The 15025-nt window shown below is 35.9% G+C and overlaps 1 protein-coding gene across 1 annotated transcript; it reads right to left on the reverse strand.

Annotated features, from left to right (window-relative positions):
• Nucleotides 1–1133: 1133 nt before the first annotated feature.
• On the reverse strand, nt 1134–13394 carry LOC122021290 (serine/threonine-protein phosphatase 6 regulatory subunit 3-like). The gene is made up of 18 exons (XM_042579392.1): nt 13097–13394; nt 12251–12354; nt 11986–12072; nt 11790–11865; nt 11613–11687; nt 11449–11502; nt 10984–11043; nt 10572–10688; nt 9798–9892; nt 9437–9642; nt 7731–7828; nt 7291–7394; nt 7046–7211; nt 6840–6962; nt 3225–3307; nt 2816–2954; nt 2172–2242; nt 1134–2098 (listed from the first exon to the last, which is right to left on the reverse strand). Exons 1-18 carry the CDS (start codon nt 13133–13135, stop codon nt 1366–1368), a joined length of 2430 nt encoding a protein of 809 aa, XP_042435326.1. The 5' UTR covers nt 13136–13394; the 3' UTR covers nt 1134–1365.
• Nucleotides 13395–15025: the final 1631 nt, after the last annotated feature.

Here is a 15025-nt window from a genome sequence, read left to right on the forward strand (position 1 = left end):
ACACACGTACACCAGAAATACATAGCGTAGGTCTAAAATTATCGAGGAGGCTGGTTCTCCATTACTAGCGCCGCCGCTTTCTCTTCTTCCTCCTCGGGGAAATCACGCAAGGCGTCGATTTTGTCAAAGCGATCGTTCGTCCCTCTCTCCGTGAGGTCGGTCGGGATCAATCGTGTTTGGAACAAAACAGAGCAGCAGGAGAGGGGTCGGTCGTGTCGGCCGACGGGGAGGACGCAAGATGTAGCCTGACGTGACGGAAATACATTGGTCAAGAAGTGGAACCCATTATGGGTCCAGCTATAGAGTCACCGCTATCCAGCTATGAAGGCACCACAGTTAACCTTGCAATGAGAATTCGACATCTCATGCGTACGTCCGCAACGCTCAATTTACTGATGATGTTGAACTGCCAACATTCAAATTTACCGGATGGACGATGATAGCCATAGGGAAGACTGCCCACCAACCATATTAATAGGATCAAAAGTAGGTAAATTAATTCGATTTAATTGTTTTTTAAAATTTATATCAATCTAGTCCTATGAATAAATCGAGAAATAATTATTATAATAAATTGAGAAATACTCATAATTCTCAGACTCGGAAATTTTCTTACTGTTGACTCGGAGATACTTGGGATCTCATTCCATTTGGGATAGATTCGAATTCTAATCCTTTTTATTGTTTCAGTCTTTTAGAGAGACTTGATAACAATATAGTGTACTCTTTTCATGAAGCATACCGTCTACAGATCGACTGTCGATCCTAGGAAAAAATATGATCAGAAAAGACACGAAAGCAAAGCAAACATAGGAAGCAATCATACTTACCGGTAATCCTCCAAGCTGGGCTCATCTCGAACCACGAGTGTCCGTCACATAGCTGGGTATAAGTCGGTTTTGCAGACCCTGCAAATTACTAGTGCCAGAGCTCAAATGGACTGCAATAAGATCATGGAACTCGAGCAAGGAACGAGTATGATGCAACCAAGGAACACTGGTGAACAAAATATGAAACTGGCAGAAAGTTGCTTTTAAGTATAAGAAACAATGTGCAAGAAAAGGTTAGCAGACGGTTCAATACACAACTCAGAAGCATGAGAACACATCGAAACTGGAATGCGACAGCAGAACTAGAGATAGAGGGTTGTTTCAATTATATAACAGGAAACAGTAACTGGCGATTAAGAAGATGAAAACAGAGTTATGTGGGATAAAGACGATAAAAATACACGGAATGACTCACCTGTCTAGAGACAAAAATACAATATAGAACAGTGTGTACCCCTGCTACGAGATACACGTCTGAATAAATGGTGCTGTACATGGAGGCCTTTTGCGCGATCAATATGGTTAGACGTAAGTGCTACTCCTGAACGATGCCTACCTCAGGTTCCATCCGCCAATGACTCTTGCTGAACTTGATAGCCGTACCATCTTCATGGGGCTTAGGAAGTTCCGGAACCTGAAGAACAAAGTTCCTATTTGTAACACCAACCTCACCGATTATGGATTTCGCTTCCTCAAAATCCACGCCGACAAACTCTGCGTCCTCAAACAATGAAGAGGAAGTTTCTTCTGCTTTTACTGACTCAACAGATTCTGATGTGTGCACAGTACTTTCACCTGGTGCACCAGCTGTGATAACTGATGCAGTGCTTGCAGTGCCTTGCATGGAGTTTGATTGGGTTGGAGCATCGGTGGATCCATCCACATGAATGTCTGAAGCTTCACGCCAGCCCACCCATTCAGGTAGCTGTTGGTCGTTAAAGAGGTCCTCATTCTCAGTAGTATCCAACCGAAAAAGGCTCACATCATCCGTGACGTTCAGCTTTGTCACATCCGTGGACAAGTCATTCAGGGATTGATCTACACTAGAAGCATCTTGAGACATGAAATCTGAGTCTGAATACTTGTGTTCAGGCATCCCAGCCTTTGTAAGCTCCTCAACTCCAACCACTTCCTCATCATCGCTGCTGTCATCACCACTCGATGTCTCATTTAGGTTAACATCATCCATCTTATCAGGGGTTGTGATGCTCATAGGCTCCATCGAATTATCATCCTCAAAAGTGAACCAGTTGGAGTTCGTGAAAAGACTACAGTGCATGGAGGGGAGAGTCAACAAGAGCCATGCTTTAAAAGAATCAAAGGAATTAAAAGAGCTTCTACCTCTGGTTATCACCACCAAGCCTCAAAGAAGAAATGACAACCCCAGTAGATCCTTCATTCAAGTATACATCCTGCAATATGAGCAGATCAGAACTGCATGTGTTTTCATCGGACAAAATTTTGTGGCAACATGACCTACTCATTTGTTTGAACGATACACAAGATTACAAATTACAACCTACTCATTTCTGTTCAGCAAAAGTAACACATTACTACATTAAGCAGTGTATTAGTGCAAATTTAAATCCGTTAATATTCCCTAAAACTCACCAAGTGAACTTAGAAATACTTTAACTTCAAATTTTGTGAACTGTCTTTAACAATGAACAAAATGGAAATTGAATCGAGAGGAGTATATGGAACATTCCCAAACTGTTAGGAAAATGTACTTCAGGCAGTACATATTGATTATTAATTAGGATAATGTCATTTTGCTCATATACTACCCATTTATGCAAACACCGCTAAAGATTTTCAAACATGCCCCCATCTTTCAACTGTTATGGTGAAGAACGAGTATGGATTTTGATTTATCATATTCATCAACAGTTCCAAGTAGGGAAAACTTAATTTAGATAAAACAGTGCAACAAGAAGTACAGTTGCTCAAATGATTGATGATAGGGTATAGAATCGACAGAATACCTCATCCATGTCATCATTCTCATAAACTCGATATTGAAATGGTTGGAGAGGATTGTTTGATAAAGCTACATCATAATCTCTAACATGAAGTTCTTCTTCATCACTATCTCTCGTCCTTTCTTGAAAAGATGTTGGACGCCTGCATAAAGAAAACAAATGTAGAAGAAAGTTATACAGTGGCACATAACCAACTTTAGCAGATTCAAGATATCTCACAATTCGATTCTCTTAGTTCAGAAATAAAGCTACTACCAAAAACAATGCAAACCCCAAAGCTAATTCAGCTCAGCTCAATATGAAAGCATGTAGATTCAAAGTTCACTATGAGACGAATTATGTACTGACGATAAAAATCAATTTTAATACTCAATCCACCATAAGAATAGCATATCCATTTGATGATGCTCACCCACAGGCCCAGTGATACACATTCTCTACTGCATTTCGTTCACGCAGCACATTAGTTTGCCAATTGACCCAGTCAACTGATTCCTACAAAAGCAATCAAACAAGTGGAGGAAAAGTTAGGAACAAGCACAAGCTTATACATGACATAGAACAGTAGGGAAAGTGACAGACAATGAAAAGTACAAATTAGAGTTTATCAGAAACAAAAAAAAAGTTAAAAATTGGACAAGCGAACTATTCATCTGTGGGGCATTCATATGACCCATTGCGATGCCACTATTCCAGTCTAGCTTCAAATCATATGGCTCAATAAATCCTCAGTTTTAAGCAGAAAATGATGACACCTTTAAAAGCCTCTAAACTTAAATTAAGCGATCTGGGAGAATTTCCAGCAGCTTCATATACTTCAATGGATACTCTGTTCACCTTTTTTTGACTTAGTTTAATTAACTTTGATCCACTCGGTAATGAGACCAATATCAATTATACCATAAACAATCATAATTAAGTGTTTCTGCATGAGAAAAAGTCAGGGCTTCTATGTATCTTGTAGCAATAAGCAATCTGTAGTAATTGCAGGAAATTGAACTATGGGGAGGATTGACAAATAATCCTGTTGTTATCAAAGACATGACATCAATTTTAATTTGCTAATTTCTAATGTACAACGAAGGGGAGCCTTGGCTCAACAGTAAAGTTGTTGCTTTGTGACCAAAAGGTCATGGCTTCAAATCCTAATAACAGCCTCTTGCAAAAAGCAGAGTAAAGTTGCGTACAATGGATCCTTCCCCAGGACCCCGCATAGCGGGAGCTTCGTGCACCCCTCTAATTTCTAATGTACAACAAAAACATGATCATCATGCAACCTTAAACACTAATTTCCTGCTTGATGTGTTATTTTAATTGACTAATTTTACCAGAGTTAAAATAAAGGCTTGCAGCATGAAGCATTTAGTTAAACTTCCTTATAAGTGCAACGAAATGCCCAGACCATAATTTCATAGAGATAACCTCCGGTTGCATGACTAAACCCAATACCTTTGAAATCCAAAATTATGGAGTAGTGCCTGACTATTTAGGGAACAAATTAACTGCAATCATTTGCATATAGAGTTCCTGCTGCAAATAATGCAATTGCGAAGCAGCTTTCTGCCTTTCAGAGAGCTAAAGTTTCAACCAACAATCCAATCACAATTGACCAAGAATGGTATTTGTACAGTCCAGGTACCTAAGTTTTTAGTCCATCAGTCTTTACAATGATAAGTTGAGAATTTCCGTGCATATGTAATACTTAATCAAATAGAGAACTGTAAACAGCATAAAGTTTCATTATGACCAATGTGTATGTCCATATAGGAACGTAGTGCTCCTTCCAATTCCATCCTTCACAAAAGCTTGCTGTAGATGATCACTGAATACATGCAGATAGCTTACTGTATTTTACCAGCAAGCATGGATTCCGATATTTTGGACTGACAGTTTTGCTTGCAGCGATAGGATATTAGCATAATTATCTAGATGAACAGATATTCAAAGCTGGAATTTGTATTGACAGCAGTATTCAGCCTTGTCAAACTACCATCAAAATCTTTTCTTTTCATTCATTATGTTTATATTCAGAGTAAAAGAAACTTTCTGAAATAACCTTCAACCTCAAAAGAAGTTGTGTTTCATCAGCAATCCATTATTTGTCTATGTTTTAGAATGAGTTACACAAACAAAACAATAGTGAGCTTTTCAAATTCGTGAAAATAGCGCCACTGGCTGACAATGAATATTTAAAGCATAAACTACCGTGCACAGATGAAATGATAGATTCAGACAACTGAAAATGACTTAAATAAAACAAAACATATTGATCTTGAAAGATATACATGATTATATCATAAAGATGATCCTAGTATGACTACCTGATATGCAAGGTCTTGAAACGTGTTGGAATCCTAGGTATACAGATTTTGTATTTTGAAGATACAGAAGATTTCAACACAATGACACAACAAATTGTAGATTACAACTATTTGGAATCAGTGACAACATGAATATTCTCTCTCCATTGAGGCTTCCTACAAATGGCATTTTCTAAGAAGTTTCCATTGCTATATTTACAATAGAACAGAAAAACCATGTCATTTTACAATGGAAGAGCAATTTTAAAAGTCCCAACTCCCATGCCCGTGGACCATGGTGTCAAAATATTTTGCATTCATCATAATAAGTTAAGAATAATATGCAAGTAATTCACTAGATGATAAAGACATGAAACATATAGCCAAGATTTTGAAAATGACATGGAACCATCAATTTGTGTGTATGCATGAGGATGTGTTCTGAAGAACTTAAAGTTAATGACATCTAAAACTAGTTTTGATGGGCTTGGAAAGTGTAATATTAGCATGCAGCAGTTACAAATGAACTAGTTTGAAACATACTAAGATATATTTTTGTAACTTCCTGACTGCTGTTTATGCTCAAAGCTTCTACAGAACCAGAAAAACATGAATCAGCTTCAAATGCCCTCTGCTTAACCGCCTTGCTCCCTGCTTCTCCTCGTTAGTTTCTGCAATGTTTCCTAGTATAGACCTTCATTTTCTTTCAATTTTTGCTAATTTTTTGTGGCCTTCGCCTTTTCTATAAAATATATTGGCATTGTGCGAGTTTGCATGGGATATCACTCGAATTGGATTCAATTAATCCTACTCCTATCTGGATCCGCAATTGCAAATTTTTCCATTTAGTGTTAGCACAGTTAAAATCCTCATGTGCACCCATAATGTATCATTAATTTTATCCCACACTACTGGTGAAGAACAGAAAAACAATACATCAGACAACAAATTCCTTTACACCAAGCTTCAAAGTGATCACTCAAGGAAGTTCATTGTACAGAACTTCATGTTAATACATGTCATGCAGGAAGAATTGCCATCATAGCAAATAAATACTCAGATCAAACTAGCCCGAGCTTGAGCCTGAATGTAGCTGCACAACATATATTATATCAGTGAATGTAGGCTTCATTAGTCTTCAGTTTTCATTTGGCTACAGAAGGAAACTTAGTTGCACTTGCTAAAACACTATTTAACAAACTACATTAAGTACATGCACAAATCACAATGAGTATCCATGAGGGTGTATGATGCTCAAGTCTAATTAGTCTCAGAAAAGGAACCATTCCCTATTTGCAAAATGAGAAAGGAAAATAATTATTAGCAACATGATTGAGGATCCATCATCACAAGTTAAAACATACAATAACAAAATGATGGGAAAATGTAGCATGTCCACCCATGCCAAACATGCCAAGATGGTTAGTGAAGTTTTTGATTTAAATGACTAATACAAGGGCATGTCAACTGAACAGCATTAAGCAGAACAGTAGCATCAATCCTTGATAAAATCATGAAAATCCTGTTAATAGCTATAGGCAAACAACGAATAAATTCACTCCATCAAATGCAACGTCCAACAGAAATCACAGTGGAATTGCAGTCTATTATACTGTATAAGTAAAAACAACTAATGCAGACAATTTTGTTGCATATCTATGTAGAAAATAATCAAACCTTTGATAGAAGTATTAAAATATACATCAGTATCTCAATCAGAAACTCACCTGTAGGTAAGACTGAATATGATCATTGCCAATTCCAAGTTGGACAAGTTTGTTACAGATTCTTGTTATGTGTCCAATGTTTCCAGCCCGAATTGGTTTTCTTCCAGAGGCTGGTACAGTTGTCTACAAAGTCAAAAGGGAGGGGAGAAATTAAGCCGCAAACTGCAATATGAACAACTGTGATCCTTGATATCCAAAATTCTTACCACACTGGATTCACCAGAAAGAAAAGGATTTTTATCTGTCAGTAGAAACTTAGCAATGATACCACATTCACAAAAGAGATAATCGACAACTGCAGTGTTTTTGCTTTCAAGGCAAGATACTACTAAATTCTCCACATGATGGTGTAGTGAGTTGTTGAAAGGATACCTAAATTATTATCATTATTAGGGACATTGCAAAAGCAATGAATACAATAGGACCTAAAACCACAAAATATATAGCTTACTTAAAAAATAGATCTAGGATTATCTGAATGGCACTAGATTGAATCAATTCCTTCTCGGCAGCTTCACCACCAACTTCTAGTAATACTGTAATGAACTCCACTACCTGAGAATTCAAACCAAAATAATCTCAGATGGGAAAGTGAGATAAGAGATGCCTGTAAATACGGAACATTGAAAATGTGTGAAGCATCCATCTGTAAGAATCAGACTGAATGAGGAAAAAAGTCATTCCTACTGGTACATGAGTTACTAAGCAGTTGATAAACTACCGTATAAACTAACTGAAAATTTTGTTCCAGTTTTGCAGAAAGAAAATTCTTAAGACAACTCATACTGACCATTTTCTAAAAATCAATTAATAATTAGAGCAAATAATGCTCCAAATTTTACCCGTCATTTAAATCAATCAAGAAATCTGCTCCAACATGAACATACATACTTTAAGACGATGCTTCCCAAGTGGAGGATGCAGTTCACCATATGTTGTTGGAAGGGTATTAATCTCAGATGATACATTCAAAAATTTAAGCAAGCCATCTGCATAAAGTAAAGAAGAAAAAATTGAGTACTGACAGCTTAAACAAGATGGTAAAAGTTAAACAAAATATTATGGTGAGAGCATGGGTAAAATTCGAGCATACTAAAATCTTTTACCAATACAGTTGCAAAAGAGATTACCAGAGACTTACCAATATAAGAAATCAAAAGAGGTGCAGATATTGATGGCACAATAACTTATGTCTCATAATGGAATGCAATTATAAGTACTAAAGAATTATGATGAAAATAATGAAAGATTATAGCCGTCTGATGGATTTTTAAGAAAATTTATGCATGATACCATATTTATTATTTAGTCGTATTAGCACTAGAATCTACATAATAAGTGGCATGTGGACACAACACCATGCTTACTATTAGGTCATATCAGGGAGAGTAACATCATGCCAGTGTATCAAAAAGTGTGTTTCACATATAACACTCTTGCCTTTTTTTTAATTAACTACTCCATATTACCAAATCCTGACACGGCTGTAGAACCAGGCCTACTGCATAGTAAAAATAAAAATAACCTAGATTAATGGCTGCAGACCGAATTGGAGGTACATTTATTAGTCACATTTCTTGCTAAAAAAGATACACCACAGCAGAAAGTAGGACGGACACAACCACAAATTACATGCATATATAGGAACCAATGAATCTAAAGGCAATCAATAAATATATAGATCTGAATGGAAAATCATTCGATGTCTCAATTGTATTTCCAAAGAAATTGTTTCTATAAACTCATGCAACCCAGATAAACCTTTTTCTAACATAATACATTGTTGCACCTTATTACATGTTATGCAGGGCCAATACTACCTATACTTGATGGTAGGAAGCAATTAGATAATGGCACAAAGAAATGAAAGGAAACCAATCATATATCATTGTCACAAAGCAGTGTTTGTCCCAATGAAATTAGGTGAATCTTATCTGTAAGATGTGCTTTATGCATAGCTATATCATCAGTAACAATCAATTCAATTAGATCATTCTTATACAATGGCATGCTTTATTTTGGTCTGTCTCTTTACCTTTACACCTTCCACTCCGATGGATTTAACTCATCTAATTAAAAATATATTCGCTATCTAGAACAAGTCGATAGTACCTCAACCTAGTTTTTCTCATTTCCTTATCTATTAGAGTTCAACTTAATTGTTCTCCAGTAAAAGGTTATATGTGAATTAGTAATTTAATCTAATCAATGAATCAACTTGTCTATATGCATATTAGACCTCTTGATATGTGATATGAGAAATGCATTTTTGGTTTAAGGTTATATATAATAGACATAAATCTTCAATTTAATTCATTTCTTTTAAGCAACTAGAAAACATGAATTAATTGAAATATGCTGCTTACCCTAGAGTATAATAATTTTAAGTAGATTGATGTAGCTATACATATTGTCAAAGTCAAAACTCATTTCATTTTTTAGAAAAAAGAGGCATCCGGCTTGAAAATACAACTCATGCAGAAGTATCTGTATATCCAGAGTCGTTCCACGTTGTCCCCTTAGGACAACCTACACCATAATGGATTGAAATTGTACTGAGAAAAAATATGAAAAAGCACAGAACTTATCCAACATACCCAAATGTGTCAACATGGCATGAAGAGCTATGGAATCAACATCGCTAAACGGTGCATATAAATGCTGATTTCTGATGTAATTAATTGATGCCGCGGATGCAGATCTTTTAGGATCCAGCAAGGCAATGCACACAGATAAAGAGTGGATAAGAGCAGATCTAGATGATGAATTTTCCAATGCATGGCCAAATATCCTGGTGATAAAGCTGAAACCAAAATAGAATGGAGATAATGGGAAGAACAATATTGATAAGATAATACCAACAAATTAACCATATCTTTAGAAAATGAAACAAATAGACAATTACCTTTGGCTGGAAATTAACCATATCTTTAGAAAATGAAACAAATACACAATTACCTTTGGCTGGAAAGCTTGGCAGCAAAAGCTGATGGAGTATTTCGAATAATGGCCATCAAAACCTCAGCCGCATTCGCATTAACTTCAGTAGAATGCTGTTCAATTTAAAGATGCAAACCCATAAAGAAAGATTGACTCACTCTAACATATGCAAGGTTATTTGAACAAAAGCAACATGCAATATGCCTAGAATGCAATAGAAAAATGTGTCAAACTTTTCAGAAGTGGCCATCTTTTGCAGGAATAACATATCAAAACTCACAACAGAAAAGTCCAACGAGATGACCAACTTTAAAATACTGCAAGCGACCAGCATCTGTAATTTGGCAAAGGGATGGCATGTGATTTGGTAGCTGAGCGAGAGCTACAGGAACAAAAAACTGAGGATGGGAAGGGATTGCGTATAGTGTGTATAGGCTTCAATGGTTATTTAAATTTCCATTATATCCTCCAATTATCAAAAACCATTATCTTAATTTTAGGGCATTTCTGACTTTCAATCTCAGCCATTAAGAAAATACATTGGTCTAGCAAATTGGGAAACTCATGTGGTTCAATGACAACCTGTCTGGATCAACCAAATAAACTAGGGCCCCTTGGCTTTTGGGTAATTTCAAAACTGTAACAGAACCCAACCAACCACAGGAGCGGTTTTGATTTTTCAGGTCAGACTAGCAAAGTCAATCCAGTTCTGGCTTTTGATAACTATGTGAGAAAGTACTGCAAAAATGCTTCAAAACATATAGAAAAAATTATGTGTATTAAAGAACTCACAGAGGGACTTAATTTATCCACAATCATCTCAAGAAGACTGGTATCAGCCAACCACTTAATGATATTCATATAGTTTGGATTTGTATGATCATCAGCGCCAACAAGTCGAATCAAAATCTGATAAAAAAGAAGAAGCAAAAGGTCTGAATTTGATTATATCCTAATTACAAGCAGAAATAACAGTATGAAAAACAATAACATATCACAAAGATAAGATAGCATTAAATCACAAATAACTTACTTATGCTATTAAGTGGTATATAAATATAAAGGGAATCAAACTGGGAGTTTTTCATTCATAAGACACAATAGAATAAGTGCACAGACAAAACAAATTCAAGAAAGAAAGAAAGAATATAAATGTGACCACAAAAAAAATGAACAAAGTTGTGACTTAGAATGAAATACTAACCTCCCTGATTGATGTTATGCCAATCAAATTGACCAAGTGATTGAAAACATTGACGTGGGTCTGATGCCAAAAAAAAAAAAAAATCGACATTGTAAGAGTGAAGTAAAAATCACATAACATATGATATTAGTATAAAAAAGCAATTGCAAAGAAACCTCAAAAACCTCTCATGAGAAATACTTCCTAATCCAAATTTTTTGAGGAAAAAAAATAAAATCATAGATGAAACATAATATATAAAGATTGGCTAGTCAGTATAACTATGAAACAAGAGGATATAGACACAGTTGATACTTGATAAACAGAAACCAAAACTATTATACTTATTGTCACAAAAAAAAGAGCAGCAAACAAAACAGGTTATTTGTGCCAGGTGAGACTATAATGACTTGAACACAGGAATACTAATCTGCCAAACATTTTCACAATAAATTTTCCAGATAATGCGATAAAACAAAAACTTACTTGAATATATGCCATAAGTGAATTGGTTTTCCTTAACATTAGGCACACCACAACCTAACAAAAATTAAAAGAAAAGAAACTAGATAGTTAAATAAATCAATGTACATATTCTGTCTATGATTAATCGATTAGAGGATAATATTCAAAGAAGAATAGATTACAACCTTGCCGAAATACCCAGCTAAAGTTGAATTGTGTGTACGATTTGGTTCAAGAAAGGAGAATAACATGTTCATCAACTGCAATGGGAAAAAACACAAAATAAAATATATAATTTCAAGCAAATGATCAAGAAACATTTATGTCAAAGTGGCCAAATGCATCAGAGTTTAGTGCCTTACATCTTCATCATCCACCAAGGTTTTAAGAATGACATCAATTTCACAAGTAAATATCTCACATGCAAGGAAAGGGAACCTATTTCATTCAAATAACAAAGTGAAATCCAAATAATCCATTAGCTTCACCATAGAAAGGGAAAAGTGAATCTATTTCTTCTAAAGTAACTGACAAATGAGTATTTACAAAGGAACATACTTAAACGTTCGTAAATTGTCAGCATCACCAGGAGCATCCTCAGTGATGTATCGAAGTAATTGCTCTACCTGTGCACGATCTCTAAGACTGAAAGCAAATGAATTTCACTATTGAGTAAACTAACATGGTCAAAAAAAAAAAAAGACTAGCTTTGAAGTTCAAAGAAAATTAGTAGAAGCACATTCTGATTTCATCATATAGGTGACTCAAAGTTGGAACTAGATAGCAATCCTCAGATACAATTTTTGCTCAAAAGAAATATTACAAATTAATAAGTCGTGAGTTAAGAGCTTTGCATTCTTGAATTATCTCTTCTTCGTCCAAAAGTTCTTCTAAGGTGAAATTTTCCTTATCCAAGATTAACTCCACCTGCATAGATGGACGTAAGACAAAAGTAAGACTGTGAATCGACTATATAGGGCATGATAAGTAACCAACAGAATGACGTTAAATTTCTAAACAATGCTAACACAGCTCAACCAGTGAAATTAGTATGACAGGTCCAACAGGCCCATAACATGCACCGTAGCCATCACTGATACCACTGGCCTATGTCCCTCGAATGACCAATGTTTTTTTAAGGGGTTTAAATGCAGAGCTTACGCTTACGCGTCTGTTATCAACGCTGATTGTCTCGGCTAAACAAACCGCAATTTTTTTCTGGGTTTTTAAGATGAAAACATCGGTTTATCTTGCAGGTGACATCTTTCGAGATGGAAACAGAAGAGACACATGATCGATGCTCCAGTCGACGCAAAAATTAAAAAAAAAAAACGATGGCTTCATGAGAGAGAGAGAGGAGAAAACCATGTGTATTTATCCGTGACAAATATCACACTAATTTGTAAGCACTTAGACCATGTTACGTGGCAGAATGCCTACAAAAGTACTGAGTAGACAAAATTCCAGGTGGTTGGACAAATAAACAGATAAAAGTCAAAAGAAGTACGAGTTAGAATGGAGGTCGAACGGATAGACAAACCCGCAAACGACCCAAAAAAAATTCATCGAATTAATCAGCAGAAGCAATGAGAACAAAACAGAGTAAGGAAGGAGGAGCACGAATCCAAAATCGGCGAGACGCCAATGATCGACGTGGGGAGCTACTCACCGGAGACGAAGCGGGAAGGTTGGGGATTCGCCAGAACATCTCCGACCCAGCGTGAGGAAACAGCTCAGAGCTACTAAAGCGGACGACTTCCGGAGGAACCGAACCGAAGCGACCCACGAACGGAGGCAGCAACCGCTGCGCTACTGCGCGGAAGAAGCGGCAAAGAACGCGGAAAAGCAAGGCGAGGCGGAGGCGACGGCGGCGGAAGCGAGGAAGAAAAACCCTAGATTTGATGGCGGAGAAGGAAAGAGAGGCGTCGTCTTCGATTCGAGGCGGAGAAAAGGAGCATGGACCGTGCGGGTCCAAATCTGGCCCGTTAAGTCAGCACCGGACTTAAACCAGAATATTTGATACCCTCGCTGTGAACTACATGGGACCCTCAAGTTCATCGAATGGTTTTCCGAGTATTGCCTCGGGTTTTATTAGCAACCGGCTGCTGTAGGTTAAAGATCGGAGACAGCCGGTAGTGTTTCATTAGCAAGTTAAAGTCGCATGATTCTTAATTAACCTTGTTTATACTAATCATAAGCAATAACGACAATATTAGTGTCTAGATAAGCGTTACATTATGCTTTTGTGTATTAAAGAGGAAAGTAATTAACCCAACGAATTATATTTTTAGCAAAAGAATGGCGTTTACTTGGATAAGGAGAAAAAAGAGGGGAGTGGTGAACTAATTTAAGGCTGTTTATTTGGAAGGGAAGGAAAACAATCTAAATTGGATACAGAAACAAAGTAATTAACCCAACGAATTATATTTTTAGCAAAAGAATGGCGTTTACTTGGAGAAGGAGAAAAAAGAGGGGAGTGGTGAACTAATTTAAGGCTGTTTATTTGGAAGGGAAGGAAAACAATCTAAATTGGATACAGAAACAAAGGAATAAGGCTCCTTCGGTCTAATTAATTTTGAAAATAAGGCACCTTCAAATACTATATATATTTAAAAATGTCCAACATAAAATTTAAAGCTCTAAAGTTCATTTTTTGACCATCACCTCATATCTCGTGGAACGTAATCTTTCTTTTCCATGATTTATCATTCGTAATGGATTAAGTGCCAACAATTAAAACTATTTTTATCAGAAGCATTAATTTGTTTATAATTTAGATGTAAATCAAAAGCAACTCCGGTCCTTTTACATAGGAGGTTTGGGACGGAAAAAAAATTTAAAATAAATTTAGGCTCCAACTACTCAAAACTTCAATTACATGCATAAAAAAAATAAAAGTAAAAGATAATATCAAAAAATTTTAAAATATGAATTTGAGGTCAACTATTCAAGACCCAATTACATACATATAATACATAATATTAAAAAAAATTGGACCATCTTAAATCATGGGCCTAGGGCCTCCATTCAGTGCCACCTTCTTCTAGAGCCGGTCCTGATCAAAAGATAAATCATTTTGATTATCAAAAGGCTTATTCGCATTGATGGCTTTGTGTTTTATATGGCACACAATGTGAATCCAGCAATGATGTAGACGTTAGATTTTTTTTAAGTGGTTAATTAGATTTAAGATTTAAATCCTAACTGTAATCTATTATATAATAAGTTTTTTAGTGGGATAATAAATTTAACAATTTGGATGGATTTTTATGAGCGCTTCCTAATTTAAGTGGGTGTGATATTTAAATTATCAAATAATGATACCCTACCCGGCCTTATGCGAACGATCGTGGGCAAGCTCTAACTTGGACAATCTGACATGATAAAAACTTAGGGTATGTTTAATTTGTTTATATTTTCATTTCATTTTTCAGAAAATCATATTTTTTTTATTTTTCAGAAAATGATTTTTACTTTATTTTTCATTTTCTTAGAAAATGCTATCTCTTTTTCTTGAAAACAAACGTAGAAAATGTAAACCAAACGTGTTTTCCATTTTTTCAAAAAATAAAAATAGAAAACAACATGAAAAATGCAA

Source organism: Zingiber officinale, chromosome 9A, assembly GCF_018446385.1.
Source record: "Zingiber officinale cultivar Zhangliang chromosome 9A, Zo_v1.1, whole genome shotgun sequence".
Lineage (NCBI taxonomy): Eukaryota > Viridiplantae > Streptophyta > Magnoliopsida > Zingiberales > Zingiberaceae > Zingiber > Zingiber officinale.